Source organism: Zingiber officinale, chromosome 3B (assembly GCF_018446385.1).
Source record: "Zingiber officinale cultivar Zhangliang chromosome 3B, Zo_v1.1, whole genome shotgun sequence".
In the NCBI taxonomy this organism is placed as follows: Eukaryota; Viridiplantae; Streptophyta; class Magnoliopsida; order Zingiberales; family Zingiberaceae; genus Zingiber; species Zingiber officinale.
Window position 1 is genome coordinate 48216951 of NC_055991.1, and position 26855 is coordinate 48243805.

Consider the following 26855-nt stretch of genomic DNA (forward strand, 5'->3'; position numbering starts at 1 on the left):
AAGACTTGCTACCTTGGACCTACAAGGTTGCGCGCAATATGTAAGTGGTACATAGCCGGGATCCCCCTTATGTTGAGATTACTTTCAAGTATATATATGTAAAAGAAAATGGTTTTAAAGATCATGAGACATACACATGTTTTTCGGATACATGTTTTCCAAAATCATATTGCATACACCTTATGATTATGCTATGTTTCATGTTATGCTCTTGATTATGATATGCCATGATAAGGTATGATTATGTTATGTTCATGCTATACCTTATAGACATGTTTCGGCCATGGATTTGTTGATGCTTGATATATAGATTTCGGCCATAGATATGATGATGCCTTGATGTACATGTTTCGGCCATAGTATGATGCTTTGATATACATGTTTCGGCCATGCTTTGATATACCATAATACTTGTTTGTTATGCCATGTCTAGCTATGTTTTATGCAATGCACTATGTATATGTTTCGGCCATGGTGATGCTTGATATGCTATGACTAGTTGTGATTATATTATGATGCATGATATGCTTGAATAGAATGCTATGTTATGCCATGATTAGTTGAGATTATGACTTGTTGATGCATTCTTGATTATGTGTTGATTGTTGGTTTTAGTGAGTAGGAAAGGAACTTACTGAGCCATGAGTGCTCATAGCTTACTTTCCTTGTACCACAGATAAAGGAAAAAGCTGGATGAGTTAGAGGAGCAGCAGGAGGGGCAATGAAGATGTGTGTGGCAGTGGCTAGGCAACCAAATAAATAAGAACCTGCTTAAAGTTTCTTTAAAGAACTATGCATTGGTATTTTATGACTTGTGATACCTAAACATGTGTGGCTTGACATTATGGTTCCACTGGATTTGATGTTATGATTTTGATGCCATGTGATAGTATAGTTCAAAAGAAATTTAAAAGAAGAGTTTTATTAAAACTATGAAAATTATTTTAAGTCTTCCGCTGTTTTAAAAAGAAAAATTTATACGTAGAGTATCGTAGCTCCGTCCCTTAGGGTAGCAGGGAGGGCGGGCGTTACAAAGGCCTAGAGCAAAGTTTTGAAATGAAAACATGCTTGTTTATGCATCTTCATGATATATGATCTCTTATATGTTGATTAGTTTAAGTTATCATGCTTCATGTTATATTAAAAATTTAGGAATCTTACCTTTAGGTTTCGGCCAAGTATGGATAAAAGGTTTAGGAAAAGTTTTGAAACCTAACTATATTGTTATGCTTCCTCATGATGTATGATCTTTTATATATGGTTGGTTTAAGTTTTCATGTTTAAGTTTTCATGCTTAGGGCTTGTAGGAAGTGCAAAACCCCAACCATGCATGATAATGATTTTTCATGATAGGATATGGATTTTTATGTCACCATGTTATATGTTAGGTGCACTTATGCCATCATGTATGTTTTCCTCTATGATAAGCTACATGTTATATGCACCCTATGCCATTATGTTTATGCAAGGCTTATGTATGAGAAAAAAAGCCTAAGAGATGCTTCCCTTAAGTTGGTATTAAGAGCACTCTTCATGATATGACAAGAACATGATATGCTATGATATGATAAGAACCATGACATGTTATTTTACTTTGTATGGCTTGTACCGGGGATGAGCTCCTAAGTTGCCCCTAGGTCGATGGTCTATGAAATGGGCCTAGTAAAAAGGGATGGGCTCCTAAGTTGCCCTTAGGTCGATGGTCAATGAAACGGGCCTAGTTCCTAGTAGGTTCAAGATTTGCTACCTTGGATCTACTTAGGATGCGCGCATTCATGTATGTATGTGGTACAAAGCCGGGCCCTCATGTTGAGATTATGTTCAAGTATTTATATGATATGTTTTCAAAGGACATCTTGCATATACTCATTTCATGACACATGTTTTCAAAAAAGACATCTTGCATATACTTATTCATGACAAATGTTTTCTTATGTGTTAGTAAGATGCTTCTTGGAAAGAATATGTTATGATGCTTTGACGATCATGCCACTACTTTATGTATGAGCTCTCACATGCTATGTTATGATTTAGTTGCATGAGTATGACCCTACCTTATGCTAGTATGCAAGTTTATATTATATGAACATGTCACTGTTGGTGCAACCTTAGGTCAAGGTTGACCTGGTTGATCAGACTTGAGTTGACTTGACTCGAGTTGTGTTTTGATGTTTGACGAGTTATGTCTGACAATGTTTGACGTGAACAGAAAAGTTGTATCTTGATGTTTTACAAGGATACAAGCTTGGGAGATTGTGGGTGCAACCCGTGGTCAAGGTTGACCTGGTTGACCCGAGGTGAGTTGACCTGACTCGGAAAAGTCCAAGAAGGGAGCTTGGCACAGGAAAAGTCCAAGCAGGGAGCTTGGCATGGGAAAAGGCCAAGCAGGGAGTTTGGCATGGTGAAAAGTCCAAGCAGGGAGCTTGGCACGGGAAAAGTCCAAGTATGGAGACTTGGCACGGAGAAGTCCAAGTATGGAAGCTTGGCACATGGGAAGTCGGAGAGGGCTCGGTAGCTCGTTCTCCGGACTGTGGTCAGAGAGGGCTCGGGAGCTCGTTCTCTGGACAGGATGGAAGTCGGAGAGGGCTCGGTAGCTCGTTCTCCGAACTGTGGTCAGAGAGGGCTCGGTAGCTCGTTCTCTGGACCGGATGTGGAAAGTCCTGGTGAGTGAAGCCATGCAGACGGATAAGTCCTGGTGAGTGAAGCCAGGCAGTGGGAAAGTCCTGGTGAGTGAAGCCAGGTAGTTGTGAAAACCCTAGTGAGTGAAGCTAGGTGAAAGTCCTGGTGAGTGAAGCCAGGCAGTGGGAAAGTCCTGGTGAGTGAAGCCGGGCAGATTGGAAATCCTGGTGAGTGAAGCCAGGTGAAAACCCTAGTGAGTGAAGCTAGGTGAAAGTCCTGGTGAGTGAAGCCGGGCAAGGGAAAATCAAGATGGATCAAGGGTGATCGGACATCTGGTGTTGAGAAGGTCAAGTAGGTCAAGGGAGTGACCGGATACTTGACACGAAGAGAAAAGTCCAAGTGGGTCAAAGGGATTGACCGGACACTTGGTGGGGAGTCTTAGCAGGTCAAGGGAGTGACCGGATGCTAAGCATAATATACCAAGAGGTCAAGGTTGACAGGATATTGGTTTAGACTTGGTTTGGGCAAAAACCAAGACCTGGATCGGTCTGGAGACCGATCAGAAAGCGATCAGTGTGCCTCTGTGAGCTTACTGATCGGTCTGGGGACCGATCAGCAGGAAGCCTGATCGGTCCCCGGGACCGATCAGGGTACGCACAGAGAGTTGGGCAACTCTCTGTGAAAGCATGCTGATCGGTCTGGGGACCGATCAGCATAGAGCCTGATCGGTCCCCACGACCGATCAGATCAGCCCCATCGGTCTGGCCCTAGCCGTTGAGAGACAACGGCTAGATTCTTCTGCTATCTTTGGCCTCTGTTCTTCTCGCAGGTGGATGCAGACTATAAAAGGGCTGAGGGCTTTTACACTGGACACTCTCGCTGATTCTTCTTTTGGTCCGAAGCTTCTGCTTCTTCTTCTTGATTGCTGTGATTTGAGCTGTGCTGAGCTCGCTTCTGCTTGAAGCTTCGTGTGAGCTTCATCGGCTGGATCCTGCTGTTGTAGGCGTCTTGTGAAGCTGCTGCTTCATCCAGTCGAAGAGAAGAAGGCAAGCTAGTGTTGTTACATTTATGTTCTTAGCTTCTTGCTGTACTTGTACTTCTGCTTGCTATTGTAAAGTTTGTGGCGAGGTTTCTCCACCCAGAAGGAGTGTTCATTAGCCGGTTCTCCAGGGACTCATCCACCGACGGATTGATAGGCTTCGTCCACCTTACAGACACGCCGAGGAGTAGGAGTTTATCTCCGAACCTCGTTACATCGCTGCGTGTTGAGGTTTGATCTTCTTGTCTTTTTTTCTTTGTTTTATTTTCCGCTGTGCTAACTTGATTTGTAGAAAGAAACGAACAATTTGGGGCGGCTATTCACACCCCCCCTCTCTAGCCGCGACCATCGATCCTAACAAGTGGTATCAGAGGGAGGTCGCTCTTCGCTTGAGTAACACCCGAGGGAGCACAAGCTAGAGATGGATCAACTCGGAGAAGACATCACCATTCCACCTTTCTATGACCGCGATGACTTCGCGTATTGGAAGGTAAGAATGAGGTATTTTCTTATGACTAACCTTGAAAATTGGAGTTGTGTTCAATTAGGTTTCAAGCCTCCAATGGACAAGAAAGTAGAAACCCTAGAGAAGAAGAAGTGGACCAAGGAACAAATCCACCATTCCACAATCAACGATGAGGTAATGAAAGTATTTGAATTCTCATTACCTAATGACATTCTATGTAAGATAGGTGGATACAACAATGCCAAGGAGTTGTGGAACAACTTGGCTAAGTTCCATGAGGGGAACTCCACTTCAAGCCATGAAGAGGAGTCAAGCGAGCCAAGTAGCTCACATCATGGAGGAGAGGAATTAGAAGTTGAGGGCTACTCAACATCTAAGGAAGAAGAGGAGGAGAGTTCTTCTTCAAGAATGGAGCAAGAGGAAGAAGCGTCTACCTCCGGAAGGGATGAAGAAGAAAGTCTTCATCCATCCTCAACCCTAGGTAACTCAAGCATTTCAATTTCAAATAAATTACACATAATGTGCTTTGAGTGTAGGGAGTATGGACATTACAAGAGTAAGTGTCCAAAGAGGGTTAGAAAGACTCCACCGGCGCCAAAGGTCAAGGAAGCCGGAGTCCCAACACGCAAGGGCAAGGAGCACGTGGTGTGCTTCCAATGCAAGCGAAGGGGACATTATCGGAGCCAATTTCCAAGGGGGAGGCAATCTCACAAGGACAAGAGATCGAGCACATCGATAGGGGGAGCTAAGGCAAACCCTAAGGTAACCTTTAAGGCTCATTATTGCAATTCTAATAAGACACATGCTAGTAGTTTTATTGCAATTGCTAATAATGATAAGCATGTTAATTATAGGAATCAATATATGTGCTTAGGTGCTAAACATGTTAGCTTGAATAAGGACAACTCTAGAAATGTCAACCCTAGGATTAACTCATCTAAGGTTAAGGGAAACCTAGGTAGGAATCCCAAAACTACTAGACATATGCCTAGGAGTACCTCAAAGAACAATGACAAATTAAAACTTGAGGTATTAGAAAAGGAGAATCAAGTCTTGAGGTCAAGACTTGACACTTTAGAAAAGACCCTTAAAAATTTAGAGAAGTCAACTCTAGGGTCTAAGGGTCAAAAACCCAAGTCCAAGGACATGAAAGGTTTGGGTCACAAACCTAAGTCCCAAGTGGTCAAGCCCACTTACCATAATGTTCCATTCGATTATGGAACAAGACCTAGGGCTAGGAAGACCATCACCAAGGTCACAAGGGGAGTCACCCCTAGAGTTGATCTTGATGAGTCCCAAATGACCAAGTCTTCAAAGCCTAGGAGGGTCATTAGGAGGGTTGCTAGGGAAGTCATCCCTAGTGAATATTTAGTGAACCCAATGAGCTCAAATAGGTATTGGGTTCCTAGGAGCGTGATTCCATCACGCTAGATGGTTTAGGGTGTGCCAACCTTACTTGAATAGGTAGTTAACCTAATCATGGCAAAAGGTGGCACTTTAGGATTTTTCAAGGTCTAATCAAGCCTTGAAAATGAAAGTGAAAATTATTCCTAAGATAATTAGGATGTGCCAACCACATTTGAGGAATTTTCTAGAGTCAATCTAGTTGGCACATAGTGATCTAAAAGTCTTGAGGATATGATTTTAGGTCTATTACACTTAGGAATATAGAATTTATGGCAAAATGATCAAAATTATCAAAAATGGCAACTAAGGCTAGAATTAGGTATTTTCTATACCTTGACATGTTATTTGTCGTATATTGTATGTCATATGCCATGTCATGACATCATATTTAATCTATGATCATTTGAAATGTCATGATAATGCTTAGGTTATTTATATGTCATGCTTTATTTAAGTTTCATACTTTATGCCATGACATCATGACATTGGAACATGTTATTATATATGATATCATTTTATGCCATGTCATCATTTCTTGCATTTATAATCAATGAAATTGATTTAAGGTTAAAAACACAATTTGATATGAAGATCAAATTGATGTTTAGAAAATGCATGAGACCTTAGCCTAAGATAACCTAAACCCATATCTCACATCAAAATTGACTTGGATGTGTTTGATACACCTTAGATGTGTGTGAGATATTAGGATCATGAGTTAGGATCAAGGTGCATAGTTCTTGTACCTAGATGAGCCTAATTCGAAATTGGGGATCATAGGGAAAGCTTATGTACAAGTCATGTACATTTAGCCCAAAGATTGTGGTCCTAAATTAAATGGTTTAAAATCATTTCAAAATTGATTTGAAAAACCTTGATGAAGCTTTTCTAGTGATAGCATTCATCATTGAGCAAGTTGATACAAAGATAAGTTAACTTTGAGCTATTTCAAAGACTTTTGAACTTTGTATCAAGATTGAAAAATGGAAGTTATTTTCATAGAAAACTATTTTTCCATGATAGTATATGTTATGAGGAATGTATCCTCAAAATTTCACAATTTTTGGAATTTTCTGTAATTTTCTAGAGGTTTCTGAATTTCGTGGAGAGAAATCAGAACTTATCAGACCTTTATCAGGTTTGTGGACCGATCAGAAGGGTTTCTGATCGGTCCAGGGGAGCCTGGATCGGTCACTGTGACCGATCCAGAGGGAGCCTGATCGGTCTGGTGACCGATCAGGGCGTGCCAACCTGCTGAATTTCGACTGTTTGTCTGAAATTGCAGCTATGGAAGTGGTGTTTTAGAGTTCTAAAGGTTTGAAACTCTGCAAGACATTGTTGGTGCAATGGTCAAGGGGGAGTTGACCTTTAGGGGGAATTTTACCTATTAGTCAAGGGGAGTTAACTTTTAGGGGGAGTTTTTACTCCTAAAGACTTGAGTGATATGAGATTATCACTAAGTTAATTGTTGGACCTTAGTATCAAGGGGGAAATTAAGAGTTTCAATGAAAGGTATGACACTTTCATTAGGAAGAAACTCTTGACCTTGATTCACTCTTTTTGATGTGTGTCAAAAAGGGGAGAGTAGAAAGGAGAATGGAGAATATCTAGAGAATGTTCAGGGAAGAACATTGGAAAACCTAAGTTAGGTTATCGGGTTAACCAAACTTGATTATGGGTTTGATTATGGGTTTTGTCAAACATCAAAAAGGGGGAGATTGTTGGTGCAACCTTAGGTCAAGGTTGACCTGGTTGACCAGACTCGAGTTGACTTGACTCGAGTTGTGTTTTGATGTTTGACGAGTTATGTTTGACAATGTTTGACGTGAACAGAAAAGTTGTATCTTGATGTTTTACAAGGATACAAGCTTGGGAGATTGTGGGTGCAACCCGTGGTCAAGGTTGACCTGGTTGACCCGAGGTGAGTTGACCTGACTCGGAAAAGTCCAAGAAGGGAGCTTGGCACGGGAAAAGTCCAAGCAGGGAGCTTGGCATGGGAAAAGTCCAAGCAGGGAGTTTGGCATGGTGAAAAGTCCAAGCAGGGAGCTTGGCACGGGAAAAGTCCAAGTATGGAGACTTGGCACGGAGAAGTCCAAGTATGGAAGCTTGGCACATGGGAAGTCGGAGAGGGCTCGGTAGCTCGTTCTCCGGACTGTGGTCAGAGAGGGCTCGGGAGCTCGTTCTCTGGGCCGGATGGAAGTCGGAGAGGGCTCGGTAGCTCGTTCTCCGAACTGTGGTCAGAGAGGGCTCGGTAGCTCGTTCTCTGGACCGGATGTGGAAAGTCCTGGTGAGTGAAGCCAGGCAGACAGATAAGTCCTGGTGAGTGAAGCCAGGCAGTGGGAAAGTCCTGGTGAGTGAAGTCAAGCAGTTGTGAAAACCCTAGTGAGTGAAGCTAGGTGAAAGTCCTGGTGAGTGAAGCCAGGCAGTGGGAAAGTCCTGGTGAGTGAAGCCAGGCAGTTGGAAAGTCCTGGTGAGTGAATCCGGGCAGATTGGAAATCCTGGTGAGTGAAGCCAAGTGAAAACCCTAGTGAGTGAAGCTAGGTGAAAGTCCTGGTGAGTGAAGCCGGGCAAGGGAAAATCCAGATGGATCAAGGGTGATCAGACATATGGTATTGAGAAGGTCAAGTAGGTCAAGGGAGTGACCGGATACTTGACACGAAGAGAAAAGTCCAAGTGGGTCAAAGGGATTGACCGGACACTTGGTGGGGAGTCTTAGAAGGTCAAGGGAGTGACCGGATGCTAAGCATGATATACCAAGAGGTAAAGGTTGACCGGATATTGGTTTGGACTTGGTTTGGGCAAAACCAAGACCTAGATCGGTCTGGAGACCGATCAGAAAGCGATAAGTGTGCCTCTGTGAGCTTACTGATCGATCTGGGGACCGATCAGCAAGAAGCCTGATCGGTCCCCGGGACCGATCAGGGTACCCACAGAGAGTTGGGCAACTCTCTGTGAAAGCATGCTGATCGGTCTGGGGACCGATCAGCATAGAGCCTGATCGGTCCCCACGACCGATCAGATCAGCCCCAGACTAGCCGTTGAGAGACAACGGCTAGATTCTTCTGCTGTCTTTGGCCTCTGTTCTTCTCGCAGGTGGATGCAAACTATAAAAGGGCTGAGGTCTTCTACAGTGGACACTCTCTCTTACTCTTCTGCTTTGCTGAGTGTGATTTGAGCTCGCTTCTGCTTGAAGCTTCGTGTGAGCTTCATCGGCTGGTTCTTGCTGTTGTAGGCGTCTTGTGAAGCTGTTGCTTCATCCAGTCGAAGAGAAGAAGGCAAGCTAGTGTTGTTACATTTATGTTCTTAGCTTCTTGCTGCACTTGTACTTCTGCTTGTTGTTGCAAAGTTTGTGGCGAGGTTTCTCCACCCAGAAGGAGTGTTCATTAGCCGGTTCTCCGGGGACTCATCCACCGACGGATTGATAGGCTTCGTCCACCTTACGGACACGCCGAGGAGTAGGAGTTTATCTCCGAACCTCGTTACATCGCTGCGTGTTGAGGTTTGATCTTCTTGTCTTTGTTTCTTTATTTTATTTTCCGCTGCGCTAACTTGATTTGTAGAAAGAAACGAACAATTTGGGGCGGCTATTCACACCCCCCCTCTCTAGCCGCGACCAACGATCCTAACAGTCACCACTTCATGAGTAATGCACGATTTATGATTTTGTGAGTAGGAAAGAATCTTACTAAGCCTATGTGCTTATAGTTTTTTGTTTTCCTTGTACTGCAGAAAAGGGTAAAGAATGGCTACACTAAGAGGAGCAGCAGGAAGGGCGAAAGATGTGTGTGGAAGTGGCATGGTGGAAAGAAGATCTAGTTTATATTTCAAGACTTATTCATCCTCTAAGTTTTGCCTATGAACTATTTTTCCTATTAGATACTTTTGGATGGTTTATACTTGAGGTGAACTTATGTTTCATGTTTTATGCTTTAGTAAGATGATCATGTTGCAAGTAGTAAATATGGAATCAAGTTATGTGCACTAGCATGTTGACACGTTTACTATGTTACATGATGTTATAGCTCACATGCCATGTTTTATTAGTATGCTTTTGTGATAGCATGATCAGTAGTTAGTTTTCTTATGCATATATACTTTCGCTGCCATGATTTTCATATGCATATGTATATATATGTGTGTATGTATGATTCAAGTAAGTAGCCCCATCCCTCCCTTAGGGTAGTAGAAGGGGCGGGTGTTACACCATGGTGGTCCGCTGGAGCTCGTGGCGGATGCCTCGCTCGCCGTTGCAGAGGTCGCGGCCACCCATGGTCTCCGAGAGGTCGAGCTTGGCGGAGGGGGTGAAAGTGAAAGCGGAGTGGGTCAGAGGGGTGGCCTGCTGGAGGAAGGTGGTGTTGCGAGAGAGAAGGTGAGGGTTGAGTGTAGTGTGGATGGGAATCGAAGTCGCCATGGATGGATGGATGGATGCAAGGAAGGAAGGAAGGAAGGAGATCAGGTGATTCGTCGAGTCGAGCAGGAACGATCGCGAAGGCTGCTGGTTGGAGGAGGTTTCCAGACCACAAAATACTCAATCGCATCGAATGTTTAGGGTAATTGCATTTTTTGATCTAACAAGTTAACCTATATCGTCGCTCGCTTCACCGTCGACGAGCACAACAAGAAACAGGTCTCGCGCTCCTCCTAATTACTGTTTTTTTTCTCTCCCAAAATTGGGGTTTTTTCTCCAGACCAATGTTTTTCGATCTGTTGATGTGCAGACTGTGCTTCTGGAGTTTGCGCGTGTTGTGAAGGCGAGGGAGCAGGTTGTCGCTGGAACTCTGCATCACTTGACGGTGGAGGCAGTTGAGGGAGGGGAGAAGAAGCTGTACGAGGCCAAAGTGTGGGTGAAGCCATGGCTTAATTTCAAACAGGTTGAAGAATTCAAGAATGTTGGCGAACAAGATAAATCTAGTGTCAATTCTTAGCGATGGATTTGGGTTAAATTCCATCAATAAATAAAATAAACATACTGAAATTAGTGTTGATTCCTCGACAAAATTTACACTTTTTGTTCAATTTCTCTTGTCCTGTTCCTGTATCCTTTTGTAAACCTTTTTCTTCCCACTTGATTTAATCTGTGTCAATGCCTGTCAATATTTCATATAAAATGGATAGGAAGTTGCTTATCATCATTCTTTTATTGATCCTGTTCATGTTTGCTACCTTCTATTAGCAAACTTGTATACTTCAGCTTATAAGCTCTTCCAGGCTTAGGTCAATAAGAAAAATGAAAAACAGTACTAGACATGATTTTTGTTTAAAAATTCATGCGGGCTATGAAGAAATGAAGCGCACAGAAATGAAGGCCTCCAAGATAACACAGTAAAAATGCCATCTCCTACCTCTTCAACACATGTGGCAACAGACATTTTTGGGACACAAATTGTAGATGCTGCCAAATGTTAATTTCAGAGATAGAGCATAACAAAAAAAATATATAGTGTGTTGGGAATTTCTGGGAAGGGTGGAATAAGTAAGACTACTCTAGCACAAAAAATATTTAATGATGAAATGGTGAAAAAGCAGTTCCCAAAAAGAGTGTGGTTACATGTATCCAAAAATTACTCTCAGATTGAGCTACTCAAACAAATACTAAGAGGTGTAGGAGGACATGATGATGGTGTTCATAGTAGAGCAGAAGTTGAAGGTAGAATTGTTCCTCTTCTTTCATAAAGTTTGCTTCTTGTACTGGATGATATATGGAGTGCAAGTGTATGGGGAGATTTAATCAGAAATCCCATTTTGAATGGTTCCTGTAGGGCTACTGTCTTATTATTTGTAACGACCCAAATTTCCTCATTTGGAGTTCTAATAGTGGTTAAAAATATTTAGAAATATTTTAGAAATATTCTAGAGATTTTTAGAAATTTTTAGAGTATTTTTATGTAATTTTTGGAGGTCGTTTGGTATTTTTACTAGACGAAAGAAGTTTTGACAAAAAAATGTCCAAGTCAAGATTCGAACCATGGACCTCGGACTTAACTCGAGTCTTAACTGAACTCGGCCAACCAACTGGTCTACAAATGTTTTCTTAATCAATTATGGAACAAAATACATTTAAGTAGTAGTTAGGAGCTTTTAATAAAAAGGTTTCGGAAAATGGCCGAGCCGAGGCTCGACCCGGCGATCTCCGGCTCAATCCGGGTTTTAAGTGTTGGGTTCTTCGGGCCGCGAAAACCGCTTTTCCGCGTCGCGGAAACCCCGAGTCACCCAAAGCCATGGATCTCGTGCAAAGATTCGTAAACAAAATTATCGAAAAACCTTTTTCTTGTACGAGTTTGTAAAAACTTTAGATCTACACTAAAGTTAAGATCATTACCCTTGTAGCGAAGCCCTTCGCATTCTCGCTTGTCCAAGATGTCGCCGGATCTCTAGTTGTAAAAGTAGACAACCTCGATATGTATCCACACGGACACAAGTAGAAGGAGATGACCAAAACACAAGGTGTGCTAGCACCAATGGAGTGTTCGGCCAAGGAATGGGAGAAGGAGAAGAGAGAGCACCCAAGGGAGAAGAAGAGTGAATGAATCAATGAGAGGAAATTCAAAAAACCCCTTAGCCATCAAGTGGCCGGCCACTCTAGGAGGTGTAACCCCCACATTAATTCCAATTAATGTGGAGACCATTAAGAGTTGTAACCCCCATGAGGTGACACTCTAGGATGATGTGGATCAACACTATTGGTCCACATCTTGCCACCTCACTAAATGACATGGCAACAAGTGTAACCTCCTCATTTAATGTGGGTCGGCCACATTAAATGCTATGGAGGCTTGTAACCTCCATGAGGTGGCACACATTGATGATGTGGAGCAATCCTATTGATCCACATCTTGCCAACTCACTAGTGATGTGGCAAAAAGTCAAGTCAAACATGACTTTTTCTCTTCCTCTCAAATCAAGTCAAACTTGATCAAATCTCTCTCATGGTTGATCTAATCCAACCATATGATTCAAGCCAACTTAATATAATGAATCTAATTCATTAAATTAAGTTGATTTAATGAGTCATAATCTAAATTAGACTCATTGAATATATGAATCAACTTGAGTCCAACTCAATTAGCCCAATTCGGATTACTCTTAATCCAATATGATTCATCAAATGAATCTAATCCTCTTGGTTCATCATATGAACCAAATCTCCATCTAATTGTCCTTAGTGTGTGACCCTATAGGTTCTTGCAACGTTGGCAATGCCCTAAACCCATTTAGGAGCATAAGTAATGAGCGGTATCTAGCAACACATCATTACTACCCAAGTTACAAGAATGTCGAGATCCGACATCACCTTGTGACTACCAATTGTGACTCCTCACAAAATATGTGACATTGTCCTTCTATCCTAGACATCTAGATTGATCAATATGAGGCATAGACCGTGTCATCCTCTAATCAATCTAAATCTTGAACTCCAAGTAGACTCACTCGATCAAATGAGCTCAACATCTCATGTTGACTCATTTGGGCATGGCCATGCACTTTGTGGTCTAACTCTATCAAGAATATTGATGTCGCTCCCGTCATATGGGAGGGATAGATCCCATCTACATCACTCACATCCCTCTGCATAATTTGTTACATACCCAGTAATCGCCTTTATAGTCCACCCTGTTACGGGTGACGTTTGACGAAACCAAAGTACATAACTCCTTATGTAGGGATCCATGGTGACTTCAGGTCAAAGGACTAATAGTCATACTAATAGCCACATGAGAAAGTATATGACACTCATATAACGATCCATGATACTTTCTCATGGCGGGTCATTCAGTATACATTCTCTAATGCATACCCACGTGTCAGCTTGATATCTCTATATCCATGACTTGTGAGATAAAGTCATCGAGCTGACCTACATGCTTGTCTTATTGTATTAACATTGTCCCTGAATGTTAATACTCGACTAGGAATGATTTAGAGTAGTGTTCCCTATATCATCTCACTATCGATTCAACCAATCGATTGATATAGGTAAGAACCTTTCTACTCTAGGACGTTACTATACTTATTTTATCTGGCACTAATACAAATAAGCATAATAACCAAAAACCAAATGCCTTAATATATATACATGAGTCCATACAATCATCAAATGATTGGCTCTAGGGCTCTAACTAACAATCTCCCACTAGCACTAGTGCCAATCAGTATAGGCTCTAAGGCCTAATGACCTAGTGTGACCATCATGCTTCCTCTGTGCTGTTAGCCTCTGTAGATACTCTGCAAATCTTCACATCTCCTCTATCGATAATCTCTCGAATGAGATGGAAACGTTGTAGAATTGCTGTGAACTCTGCCAGCTCATAGCACTACCATTCAAGCAAAACACGAACCTCGACTGTGATCTTTAATCATCCTGATCGGTCTGGAAGCTGGCATCACTATAACCCTTTACAGTTAGCTCATCATTGCCTCCATATATCAAGAAATATTCTTTAGTCCTTCGTAAGTACTTAAGAATATTCTTGACCGCTATCCAGTGACTTTCACCTGGATCTGACTGGTATCTGCTCGTCATGCTCAAAGCATACGGGACATCAGGTCGAGTACATAGCATGGCGTACATGATCGATCCTATGGCTGAGGCATAAGGGATCTGATCCATGCGATCTCTCTCCTCTCTAGAAGAGGGACCTTGAGTCTTCGAAAGACTCACGCCATATGACATCGGCAGAAATCCCTTCTTGGAATTCTGCATGGCAAACCGAAGGAGTACCTTGTCAATGTATGTACTCTGACTTAGGCCAATCAATCTCTTAGATCTATCTCTATAGATCTGTATCCCAAGAATGCGGGATGCCTCACCTAAGTCCTTCATTGAGAAGCAACTCCCTAGCCAGGTCTTGGCAGACTGAAGCATAGGGATGTCCTTCCCAATGAGTAGTATGTCATCCACATACAATATGAGGAAAACAACTATGTCCCCTACAACCTTCTTGTAGACACAAGGCTCATCTTCGTTCTTGATGAAACCAAACTGTTTGATCGCATCATCGAATCGAAGATTCCAGCTTCGAGAAGCTTGCTTTAGTCCATAAATGGACCTATGCAGCTTGCATACTCTACTAGTATGCTGTGGATCTACAAAACCCTCAGGTTGTGTCATGTACACATTCTTGAGTAGGTTTCCATTCAGAAACGCGGTTTTGACATCCATCTGCCATATCTCATAGTCATGGTAGACTGCAATGGCAAGCATGATCCGAATGGACTTAAACATCGCCACTGGAGAAAAGGTTTCATCATAGTCAATACCATGAATCTGCTTGAAACCTTTAGCTACCAAGCGACCCTTATAGATAAGTCCATCCATGTCAGTCTTTCTCTTAAAGACCCACTTGCACCCAATGGGTTTTACCCCTTTAGGTGGATCAACCATAGTCCATACTTGGTTGGTGTACATGGATTCCATCTCGGATCTCATGGCTTCTAGCCATTTCTCAGAATCTGGTCTCATCACAGCTTCTTGATAGGTGGTAGGCTCATCCTCTATGAGCACAATGTCATCATGGTCAGACAAGAGAAAAGAGTATCTCTCAGGTTGACGACGTACCCTATCAGACCTGCGAAGAGGTATGTCTACTTGAACTGGTTGTTGTTCCTCAACTCCTTGTGGAACATCATCCACAACACTTTGTGGTTGCAGTTCAATTTCCATCGAGGCATCAGTGCTATTGTTCGCATCTTGAACTTCTTCAAGATCGAACATGCTCCCACTAGTCTTTCTAGAAACAAAGTCCCTTTCTAGAAAGACTCCAGTCTTTGCCACAACAACCTTGTGCTGACTGGGAGTGTAGAAGTAATATCCCTTAGTTTCCTTGGGATATCCGATGAAATAGCACTTGTCGGATTTGAGTCATAATTTGTCTGAGACTTGACGTTGTACGTAAGCCTCACAGCCCCAAATCCTCATGAAAGACACCTGGGCATCTCTCCCAGTCCATATCCTATATGGTGTCTTTATCACGGCCTTGGATGGAACTCGGTTGAGAATGAAAGCTGCCGTGTCTAGAGCATAGCCCCAAAGGTATGTCGGAAGATCTATGTGACTCATCATAGATCGTACCATATCTAATAAGGTATGATTCCTCCTTTCGGATACACCATTCCACTGTGGTGTTCCAGGAGGAGTGAGTTGGGATAGAATCCCACACTCAGCTAAATAGTCACGAAACTCATGGCTTATGTATTCACCACCTCGATCTGATCGAAGTATCTTAATACTCTTGCCAAGCTGGTTCTGTACTTCATTCTTGAATTCTTTGAACTTTTCAAAGGATTCCGACTTATGTGTCATCAAGTACACATAACCGTATCTACTGAAATCATCAGTAAATGTGATGAAGTACCTATAACCGCCTCTAGCAGCGACATTGAAAGGGCCACATACATCACTATGTATGAGTCCTAACAGATCAGTCGCTCTCGCCCACTAAAGGGAGTCTTGGTCATCTTTCCTCGTAGGCATGACTCGCATATCTCATATGATTCTAAATCAAATGAGTCCAGCAAACCATCCTTATGGAGCTGGGATAAGCGCTTGTCATTTATATGACCTAAGCGACAGTGCCAGAGATAGGTGTGGTTCATATCGTTCGATTTGAACCTCTTAGTACTAACGTTATAGATAGAGCTCTCAAGGTCTAGAATATAGAGTCCGTTCATCAGAGGTGCACTACAATAGAACATATCATTTAAATAGACAGAACAATATTTGTTCTTTATTATAAACGAGAATCCTTTCTTGTCCAAACAAGAAACTGATATAATGTTCTTAGTCAATGCAGGCACATAACAACAATCGTCTAACTCTAGTATAAGCCCAGCGGGCAGATATAGCTGATAAGTTCCTACAGCAACAGCAGCAACCTGTGCTCCATTGCCTACTCGTAGGTCTATCTCGCCCTTTGTCAATGCTCTGCTATTTCTCAGTGCTTGTACATTAGTACAAATGTGCGAAACACATCCGGTATCTAATACCCACGACGAAGAAATAGAGAGGTTGACTTCTATAACATTTATACCTGAAGTAGAAATCTTATTTCTCTTCTTGTTAAGATCTTCCAGGTGTCCTGTGAAGTTCCTCTTCCAGTGCCCTGCTTGTCCTTGATATAGTTGACGAAGATGTGCAACCATATCGTAAGCACCCATCAACTCATGTTGCTTCTGAAGCTCAGAGTTCATGGTTGCGAGCATTAGACAGGACACATCTAATGCGTCATCTTGATGCTTCTTGTAAGCATCCCGGTCAGCTCGCATGGCAGTGGCAGGAGGAGCCTCCGGAATGGGCTGCTCCAGAACGTACAGTTTACGTTCCTGAGTGAGAACTATTCTCAGGTTCCTGTACCAGTCTAGGAAATTTGCTCCGTTGAGCTTGTCCTTCTTAAGGACAGATCGCATAGAGAAAGTGTTCGTATTCGACGTCATGGTTATCTACAACAGAAAATTTACAGAAATAAATATCATATTTTTTAAAAATCATTTAATTAGGCCTTTAATTAAATGATGCTCCCACTGAATTCTATAATTCTTGTGGGACAAGATCCACATCATACTAACCCTTGAGTTAGCTTTGGCTAATACGCCCAAGGCTTAGTATGATCGGTAGGTAACGATTACCAATTACATCTCTATGCAACTCTTGTTTATAGAATCAATATCCGCATTTAAATTAAAACTCGAGTTAGCTTTGGCTAATACGCCCGAGAGTTTATATAAACGTGATTTTGTCCTACCTTTCCAACTATTGGAAGAATGCCTATAGTTGACTCGATCCAACCGAGTAACTAGGAATACTCAATCTAATTGAGTTTGTATTCACCCATGCGTTGATAGGCAGGACCAAGATTGTCCCTCCGTACCCTACCAAGATAATATGTATTGCTCTGCTTTGGCAGATTCAACAATACATGTGATCGAGGTAGTGATAGGTATCACGGCATGGTTAGGCATTTAGAGTTGGTTCAATCTAGATCTAATCTAATCGAGAAGGATGCATCTTGTGCACGACTTAGATCTAATCTAATCGCAAGGGTGCATCATGTGCACGACTTAGATCTAATCTAATCGTTAAGGCACTAATTAATTAATTAATTATTAAACATGCATCAGATACATAACAATTAATTAATTAATCTATTTGTGATTTAGTCATGGCCCTACTACGATCTTCTCAAGCCAATGAGAAGATCGAATGGTCAACCTAGGGTCAACAACTTCTCCAAGCTCCTCCCTTTGACCACCTTGTGTTGCTCGTGCCCGCCTCGGAACTCCGTCTCGTGTGGACCCTCCACCGCTCCAATTTGTACATTACAATTTGAAACTCGAGTTACATTCGAGTCTAAATCTAATTTACAATTAGAATAAGAGAAAGGCACGATGCGCAGGCCGTGAAAAAAAAAAAAAATACAACACACACAATCATATGACGGCACGCAGGCCGTATTATGAATTACAACACAAATCCAATCTTATTGGATATTTTGGGCCATGACTATCACAAATTAATATATAATTCAAAATTATATATTTTTCATAATTTTTCTGTAATTTTAAAAATAATTTTTACAATTTTTATGAGTAAAATTTCCCGGCGGTCCCGTTTAGCGGTTTCGGGCGCAATCGCGGAACGGATCCCCTTGCGGGGCCCAGGGGCAGCGCCCCTACCCGCGATCTAACCATCGCGAGGGTTCCTTTGCGATCCAACAGCGCCTAAACCCGCTGTCCCAAAATGATTTGGGTCGAGACATTGCCGTTTCGGAAAAATCTTCCCGGCGGGTTCGTTTTTAGCGATTTCGGGTGCAATCGCGAAGCAAATTCCCTTGCGGGGTTAGGGGAAATGCCCCTACCCACGATCTAACCATCGTGAGTTGCTCCTTTGTGATCTAATGGCACCCGACCCCGCTGTCCCAAACGGATTTGGGGCAAAACGAAGACGTTTAAAAGAAAACTTTCCGGTAGCCTAAGCCTACAAGTGCCGAGACACTTGTGCTTCGATTCTACGGAAAAAAATACTCATAAAAACTCTAAAAACTCATTTTTTACAGAAAATCACAGAAGGTATATTTTTCATAAAAATACAAACGAACTCGTACAAGTCTTTGCACGTGGCTCTGATACCACTGTTGGGTTCTTCGGGCCGCGAAAACCGCTTTTCCGCGTCGCGAAAACCCCCGAGTCACCCAAAGCCATGGATCTCGTGCAAAGATTCGTAAACAAAATTATCGAAAAACCTTTTTCTTGTACGAGTTTGTAAAAACTTTAGATCTACACTAAAGTTAAGATCATTACCCTTGTAGTGAAGCCCTTCGCGTTCCCGCTTGTCCAAGATGTCACCGGATCTCTAGTTGTCAAAGTAGACAACCTCTATATGTATCCACACGGACACAAGTAGAAGGAGATGACCAAAACACAAGGTGTGCTAGAACCAATGGAGTGTTCGGCCAAGGAATGGGAGAAGGAGAAGAGAGAGCACCCAAGGGAGAAGAAGAGTGAATGAATCAATGAGAGGAAATTCAAAAAACCCCTTAGCCATCAAGTGGCCGGCCACTCTAGGAGTTGTAACCCCCACATTAATTCCAATTAATGTGGAGACCATTAAGAGTTGTAACCCACATGAGGTGGCACTCTAGGATGATGTGGATCAACACTATTGGTCCACATCTTGCCACCTCACTAAATGACATGGCAACAAGTGTAACCTCCTCATTTAATGTGGGTCGGCCACATTAAATGCTATGGAGGCTTGTAACCTCCATGAGGTGGCACACATTGATGATGTGGAGCAATCCTATTGGTCCACATCTTGCCAACTCACTACTGATGTGGCAAAAAGTCAAGTCAAACATGACTTTTTCTCTTCCTCTCAAATCAAGTCAAACTTGATCAAATCTCTCTCATGGTTGATCTAATCCAACCATATGATTCAAGCCAACTTAATATAATGAATCTAATTCATTAAATTAAGTTGATTTAATGAGTCATAATCTAAATTAGACTCATTGAATACATGAATCAACTTGAGTCCAACTCAATTAGCCCAATTCGGATTACTCTTAATCCAATATGATTCATCAAATGAATCTAATCCTCTTGGTTCATCATATGAACCAAATCTCCATCTAATTGTCCTTAGTGTGTGACCCTATAGGTTCTTGCAACGTTGGCAATGCCCTAAACCCATTTAGGAGCATAAGTAATGAGCGGTATCTAGCAACACATCATTACTACCCAAGTTATAAGAATGTCGAGATCCGACATCACCTTGTGACTACCAATTGTGACTCCTCACAAAATATGTGACATTGTCCTTCTATCCTAGACATCTAGATTGATCAATATGAGGCATAGACCGTGTCATCCTCTAATCAATCTAAATCTTGAACTCCAAGTAGACTCACTCGATCAAATGAGCTCAACATCTCATGTTGACTCATTTGGGCATGGCCATGCACTTTGTGGTCTAACTCTATCAAGAATATTGATGTCGCTCCCGTCATATGGGAGGGATAGATCCCATCTACATCACTCACATCCCTCTGCATAATTTGTTACATACCCAGTAATCGCCTTTATAGTCCACCCTGTTTACGGGTGACGTTTGACGAAACCAAAGTACATAATTCCTTATGTAGGGATCCATGGTGACTTCAGGTCAAAGGACTAATAGTTATACTAATAGCCACATGAGAAAGTATATGACACTCATATAACGATCCATGATACTTTCTCATGGCGGGTCATTCAGTATACATTCTCTAATGCATACCCATGTGTCAGCTTGATATCTCTATATCCATGACTTGTGAGATCAAGTCATTGAGCTGACCTACATGCTAGTCTTATTGTATTAACATTGCCCCTGAATGTTAATACTCGACTAGAATGATTTAGAGTAGTGTTCCCTATATCATCTCACTATCGATTCAACCAATCGATTGATATAGGTAAGAACCTTTCTACTCTAGGACGTTACTATACTTATTTTATCTGGCACTAATACAAATAAGCTTAATAACCAAAAACCAAATGCCTTAATATATATACATGAGTCCATACAATCATCAAATGATTGGCTCTAGGGCTCTAACTAACATTAAGCGGAGCGGTTGACCAGCTGATCCAGCGGCCGGTTCTATTTAGGAAAGGGTAACAAACTTATTTTAAAAAAAGTTAACAGAATATTGAGTTATAATAGGAGAACTTAACTTAGGGCTTGATTACCCGTGACCTAATTTCTTACCTCTCCTTCCTCTTCTCTCACAACGGCGTCGACAACTTCTCTCGGGCGAAAACGCAGCAAGCAGCCGGTGTCTCCGGCGGCCGGCAAGCATCCCTCTCCGTGAAGTCTTCGCATCGTCGAGCTCCTCTCGTCGAGAAGGAAACTGTGAGCACGAGGGAGAGGCCACAATCATGCAAGTCTCCGAAACCCTAGAGTCCTTCCTTCCGGCTGTGAGTTCAAGAAACCGAGGTAAGTTGCTCACTCACCTGCGGTAAGAGTAGTTCCGAGATTTTCTGCCCTTGTTGCTGTGAATTGGGGTTTCGGATCTTTGTGTTCATGATTTCTGAAGTTTGCTGCTGTGTTGATTTTTGAAGCTTGCTGCTAGGGATTTTAATTCCTGTTTGTTAATTCTTTCTTTGGTTTTTGAAGAATTCTGTAAAGAAGGTTTCCTCTTGAAGCATGCTGCCATTTTTGGTAGATCAAGCATTTTTGTGGATCTAACATGTTGTGTAGAACTTACTCGACTTGAATTTACCCTTTATATTACAGTGATAGGATGTACAGATCTTATTTTTATTCCAGGAGAAGAGAATCATGCCTATAGATTATTTTTCCAGTTTTGAGGAATCAAGACTGGATTAAATTGTAGCTTAGCTTCAACGTTGATCAGGCCAATATATCTTTTTCATGACTTGTGTTGACACTATAGAGGTTAGCAAGTTCAGTCATGACTACCATTCTGTACCTTCCTTAAACCCCTTTAGTTCATTCCCCCAATTCATTGCCCAACGCCACAACAAAAGTTGCTCAGTTGTTGTCCTACTTCATAGCAAATTTGCTAATTTTGGTCCTACTTCATAGTAAAGTAGTTCAGTTTCGGATTTGGAGAAATTTATTAGTAGCATGTAGAATTTTATTAAAAGTATGCAGAAATTTATTAGTGGCATGTATTCTTTGCTCTCTTTCTTTTATCTCTGTTGTGGCAAGATTTAAGGTTTTAATTCCAACAAGTTTTAGATTTAGTTTAAGCTTATATGATAAGCATACTTTCATAAGTATTGCTTGTAGATTTTAGATAAGTTTAGTATGCAGATTTTATATAAGCTTAGTATGCAGATTTTGTTAAGCTTAGTATGCAGATTTTAGATAAGCTTAATATTCGGATTTTTGTTAAGCTTTGCATGCAGATTTATGTTAAGCTTTGTATACAGATTTTTGTTTAAGCATTTCAGTGTTAGAATTTGTTTAAACATTTCAGTTTTGTAAGAGACGTTCTTTTATAAGAAAAGTATAAGAAAGATAAAGAAAAGTATAAGAAAGATAAAGAAAAGAAAGAAAAGGCCAAGCCCTTAAGTAGATCCCAAAGTCAAGACTTTAGGGATTTTTGGCACACAAGGTGCCTATTAAAATGCCAAGGCATTTAAAGAAGAAGTAATTAAGATTATAAGTATTTTACTTTTAAGAAGAGGCTAGTACCCGACTTCCGAGGTTGTCGTTAAACAAATCCAGGTATCCAATTCTGAGGTCTTGGCCCTGGTAGACCGAGGTCTGCTCTTTTAGGATTGGTGGCTCGCTACCCAACCTATTAAGGGAACGCGCATAAGATGGTACTACGCCTGGGCCCAAGAAGAAGTTGATTATTATTTTGAAGTATTATAAGTATAAGTTTTTGAACAAGTAAAATAAGTTTTACATAAGTATAAAGTATTAAAGAATAAGTTTAGAACAAATGGAATAAGTTTCATATAGTTCTAAAAAATCTGTAAGTTTAGTTCTCTATTCTACCATGTTTATCTAGTAGATGAGTAGTTTTTCATGTTTACCTATTAGATGAGCAGCATGATTAGCTATTAGAATTACATGAGTAGATTCCTTAGCTTTTCTTTGCTATTAATTTGACATGAGCAGTTATGTTTATGCTTTACTTCCTTTTAGAGCATATAGTTTCTAGTTCTTTCTGTATACATGCATATTCGTGTTTTTGTGAGTTAGATAGCGCTTACTAAGCAAATTTTGCTTATAGACTGCACTTCCTCTTACTGCAGATAAAGGAAGACGACAAGGAGGTGCGGATGATGTGTGATGCCAGGACTATGGAAGTCTTGGGACTAGAAAGGAGTTTCCTTTAGTTTTTTTTTCTTTTGCTATGTTAGAAGTATTTGAGACAGTATATGTTATTTTGATGTGATTAGGACATAGTAGATGAATTGTGTTCTTGTGTGATGATTTGTGGTATTGTTTTCTTTTGGTTTTGACACTTATATAACTGCGTGAGAGTTTGTTATCTGTTCCAGCCGCCTGTGGCTGTGTATATAGTATTTGTATATCAGTTTAAGGTCACCGGTACAGGGGAGACTTTGCCAAAATTTTTCGGTAGAGTTTCCATTTGGATTTAATCATACCGGTTAAGTAGAGTTAGTAGTTAAGTAACGGTCACTCTTAGAGAGTAGTAGTAGTAGTAAGAAGGGTGGTCGTTACATTATTCTTCTCTGAACTTGGGATAAAAGCTACTGAGGTTCCTACACAATTGGGAGACTTTGCAAAATCAAAGTAGCTAATTTATTAGGTTAAAATGATAGATAGATGAGTGATCTCAGTCTTGGCATGACTAACACTTTTTTTTTTTTATGTTAGAAACCTTTCATTTTGTTTTGTATGGTTCTCTCTAAGAGCATGGACCTAGTTATCTTTTGACAGCTGAATATGATTCTTTTACTTCATTTGTAACTGTAAATTCAACTTTCTGATACCTTGTGAACCACTGAAGATCCTTATTGCAAGCATTGAAGTAAGTATGCCTTGTTTACTTGTGCTACTTGAAAAACTATCAACATGATCACTAACCGAAGGTAACAAATTGTTTGATTCTTTTCAATTATCCGGTGATTGAAGAGTTTGCTAAGAGTCCATGTTCGGAGCACTACAAGAACCTTGGAGCAACTTAACGTTTCGAATAAGATGTAGCAGGAGCATATAGAGCCTGCATTGTGTTCTCTCTATAGAAAAACGTTCTACTCTTAATTTCCCTTAATACTGGATATATGATGTAGTAAACTAAATTCTTGAGTAAATAAAAAAAATATTTAAGTACTAATGAAGTGCAGCTGGTTTTTAAATAACAATAACTATAATGATTGATTTCTCTAGCATGCGTGCAAAGTATTTACACAGACTGGTCCCTTATTTAACCTTTGTTAAGTCATCCTCTACATTTTCATTTATTGATTTAAGTTACTGGTTTGATCAAATCTGGATTTATTATATAGTTGTTTGGGTTTTGTAATCTAACTAATCAAGCTACCTATCATTGCTTGAAGCTTTCTGACAATCAGTTATGCTTTTATCTTTTTTTTTATTTCATCTATAAATTATTTGATTCATGTATCTATTATGATTATAAATGTTCTTAATAATCACTTTTCTATTTGTAAATGCTGAAATGTTGTAGCAGTATTTTTCTCTTGTAAATATTCAATGTTTTCATGAGCTCACATTGATGGTTCTAATTGGAGTGGATCATAGTTCCTGTAATTTGATTCAACATATGCTAGTTCCATGTCTCGTTTATGCATGAGTGACTGGTTTCACTCATTTGGCTTATGTTAGCTACATCTATCTTGTTTGGTTCAGTCTTGATCAGTTCCTAATCGTTTCTTCCATAAGTAATCTCATGAATTTATGCATACCAGTGCATTTCAACTCTATGTTAGGGTTTTGATTTACTGGAACCACATGAAGATTTATTCTAGCTTGTTATAGCAAGACTTATTGAGGCTGGAGTTGTCTGATACTCGTGATTTGTTTTCTTTGTTACTTTTCTAGTTCTTTTGACTTAAAATTTAACATTTTTGCAGCTTATTTTTTGGAAGCATATCGTCTTGTTAGAAAAGGCGATCTTTTCCTTGTCAGGGGTGGGATGAGGAGTGTTGAGTTTAAGGTTATAGAAACTGATCCTGCAAAGTACTGCATTGTTGCTCCTGATACAGAGATTTTCTGTGAGGGGGAGCCGGTAAAAAGAGAAGACGAGGACAGGCTTGATGAGGTAGGTTATGATGATGTTGGAGGAGTTAGGAAACAAATGGCTCAGATAAGGGAGCTAGTAGAGCTTCCTCTAAGACATCCTCAACTATTTAAATCTATTGGTGTCAAGCCGCCAAAAGGTATTTTGTTGTATGGTCCACCTGGTTCAGGTAAGACATTAATAGCTAGAGGAGTCGCAAATGAGACAGGAGCTTTATTCTTTTGCATCAATGGTCTAGAGATCATGTCAAAGCTAGCCAATGAGAGTGAGAGTAATTTGAGGAAGGCTTTTAAGGAAGCAGAGAAAAATGCACACTCAATTATCTTCATTGATGAGATTGATTCCATTGCTTCTAAGAGAGAGAAAACTCATGGGGAAGTTGAAAGGCGCATAGTGTCTCAACTGTTGACACTGATGGATGGGTTGAAGTCTCGTGCTCATGTAATTGTCATTGGGGCTACGAACATGCCAAACACTATCGATCCAGCTCTTAGACGATTCGGTAGGTTTGACAGAGAAATTGACATTGGTGTTCCTGATGAGGTTGGCCGATTGGAGGTTCTTCACATCCATACTAAGAACATGAAGCTATCTGATGATGCATGTGAACATTACCAATTGCTGTTACCTTGTTAATAGATATCTTGTAGTGAATGTCCAAGTTATGAAATTTGATTTATTCAATGCAGGTTGATTTGGAAAGGATTGCTAAGGATACTCATGGCTATGTTGGGGTTGACCTTGCTGCTTTATGCACTAAAGCTGCTCTCCAGTGTATCCGTGAAAAGATGGACATAATTGATCTAGAAGATGAATCAATTGATGCTGAGATTCTCAATTCTATGTCTGTTTCAAATGAACACTTTAAGACTGCTTTGAGATTTAGTAACCCATCTGCCCTCCGTGAAACTATAAGTCTTTGCCTTGGTAATTGTAATCATTTTCAGTTAGTTTTTTCCTTCTAAATATGATTATCTACATGAATTTTAAAAATAAATTGTTGCTGAAAGAATTGAAAAATGAGAAATTTGACATTGGTGTTCTTTCTAAATTAAACTTACCTTTTTCAACTCAAGAAATTCTATAGCCTCATGTGTCTGGTTGGTAACTTGTGTTTATTGTCATATGTTGATGAATGGCCTAAAAACCACTTCTATTTCTACCTTGAGATATGCTGATAGTTTGTTGGGTTTTGATCAGGTTGTTAAAGTACCAAATGTCAGCTGTGATGATATTGGTGGGCTGGAAAATGTCAAGAGGGAACTGCAAGAGGTAGTTTGCTGGATATATTTGAGGTTTTATGTCCACCAAGTGTGATTTTTTCTTTCTGATGGTGATATTCTAAGACTTCTACAGCATGTATATTTCTTCTATTTTTGTTTTTTGCTGTAGTTAAGTAGACCAAATGATACTTTTGTTTGACAGATTAGAACAGTGGATGTTTTAACTCAGAAAACTAGGCATTTGAAGGTGAAAAGTGGTGAGATTAGGGAAATGAAAGGCGCAAGAAAAATGGAGCAGTATAGCAAGTTGAACAGATTCTGATTCTCATAATTTAATGTAGCCTCAGCTTGATTTTTGACTCACAATGTTCTACCTTGATGTGTACAATATCTATTAGCTTTTGATGTAAAAAGAATATTTGTGTATTTTATGGATACTGTTGTAAGAAGAATATTTATGTAATTTATGAATATTTGTGTATTTTATGGATACTGTTGCAAGAAGAATATTTGTGTAATTTATGAATATTTGTGTATTTTCTTGGATACTGTCGGTTTTTCACTGTTTCGGAAATCGAATTTGTGTCGTTAAACAATACTGATATTACATCAATTTTCCACCGCTGTAAAACTGGTGTCATTAACTAAATTACATCGGTCATATACCGCTGCCAAAACTAGTGTTATTAACATATAATATTACATCGGCTTTATACCGTTGATGAAACAGTGTCGTTAAGTGATACTACACCGGTTAATAACCGATTCGAAAATCGGTGTCGTTAAGTGATACAACACCGATTTTAACCCGATGTCTAAAATGGTAGACCTTTTACATCGCCTTCATAAACATCGCT

General features: G+C 40.5%; 1 protein-coding gene across 1 annotated transcript; it reads left to right on the forward strand.

Moving 5' to 3' along the window:
• Positions 1-9948: 9948 nt before the first annotated feature.
• LOC122054868 (cell division cycle protein 48 homolog) lies at positions 9949-25983 on the forward strand. The gene is made up of 7 exons (XM_042616293.1): positions 9949-9987; positions 10108-10158; positions 10250-10420; positions 11103-11178; positions 24609-25375; positions 25465-25702; positions 25976-25983. The coding sequence occupies exons 1-7, from the start codon at positions 9949-9951 to the stop codon at positions 25981-25983; spliced, it is 1350 nt and encodes a 449-aa protein (XP_042472227.1).
• Positions 25984-26855: the final 872 nt, after the last annotated feature.

Excerpts from the sequence above, each read along its gene's own strand:
- LOC122054868 (XM_042616293.1), top strand. The coding sequence starts at position 9,949 with ATGGATGGATGCAAGGAAGGAAGGAAGGAAGGAGATCAG. Across the intron at positions 9,988-10,107 it reads GAAGGAAGGAAGGAGATCAG|TTAACCTATATCGTCGCTCG; the intron begins GTGATTCGTCGA and ends TGATCTAACAAG. Across the intron at positions 11,179-24,608 it reads TAGTAGAGCAGAAGTTGAAG|CTTATTTTTTGGAAGCATAT; the intron begins GTAGAATTGTTC and ends ACATTTTTGCAG.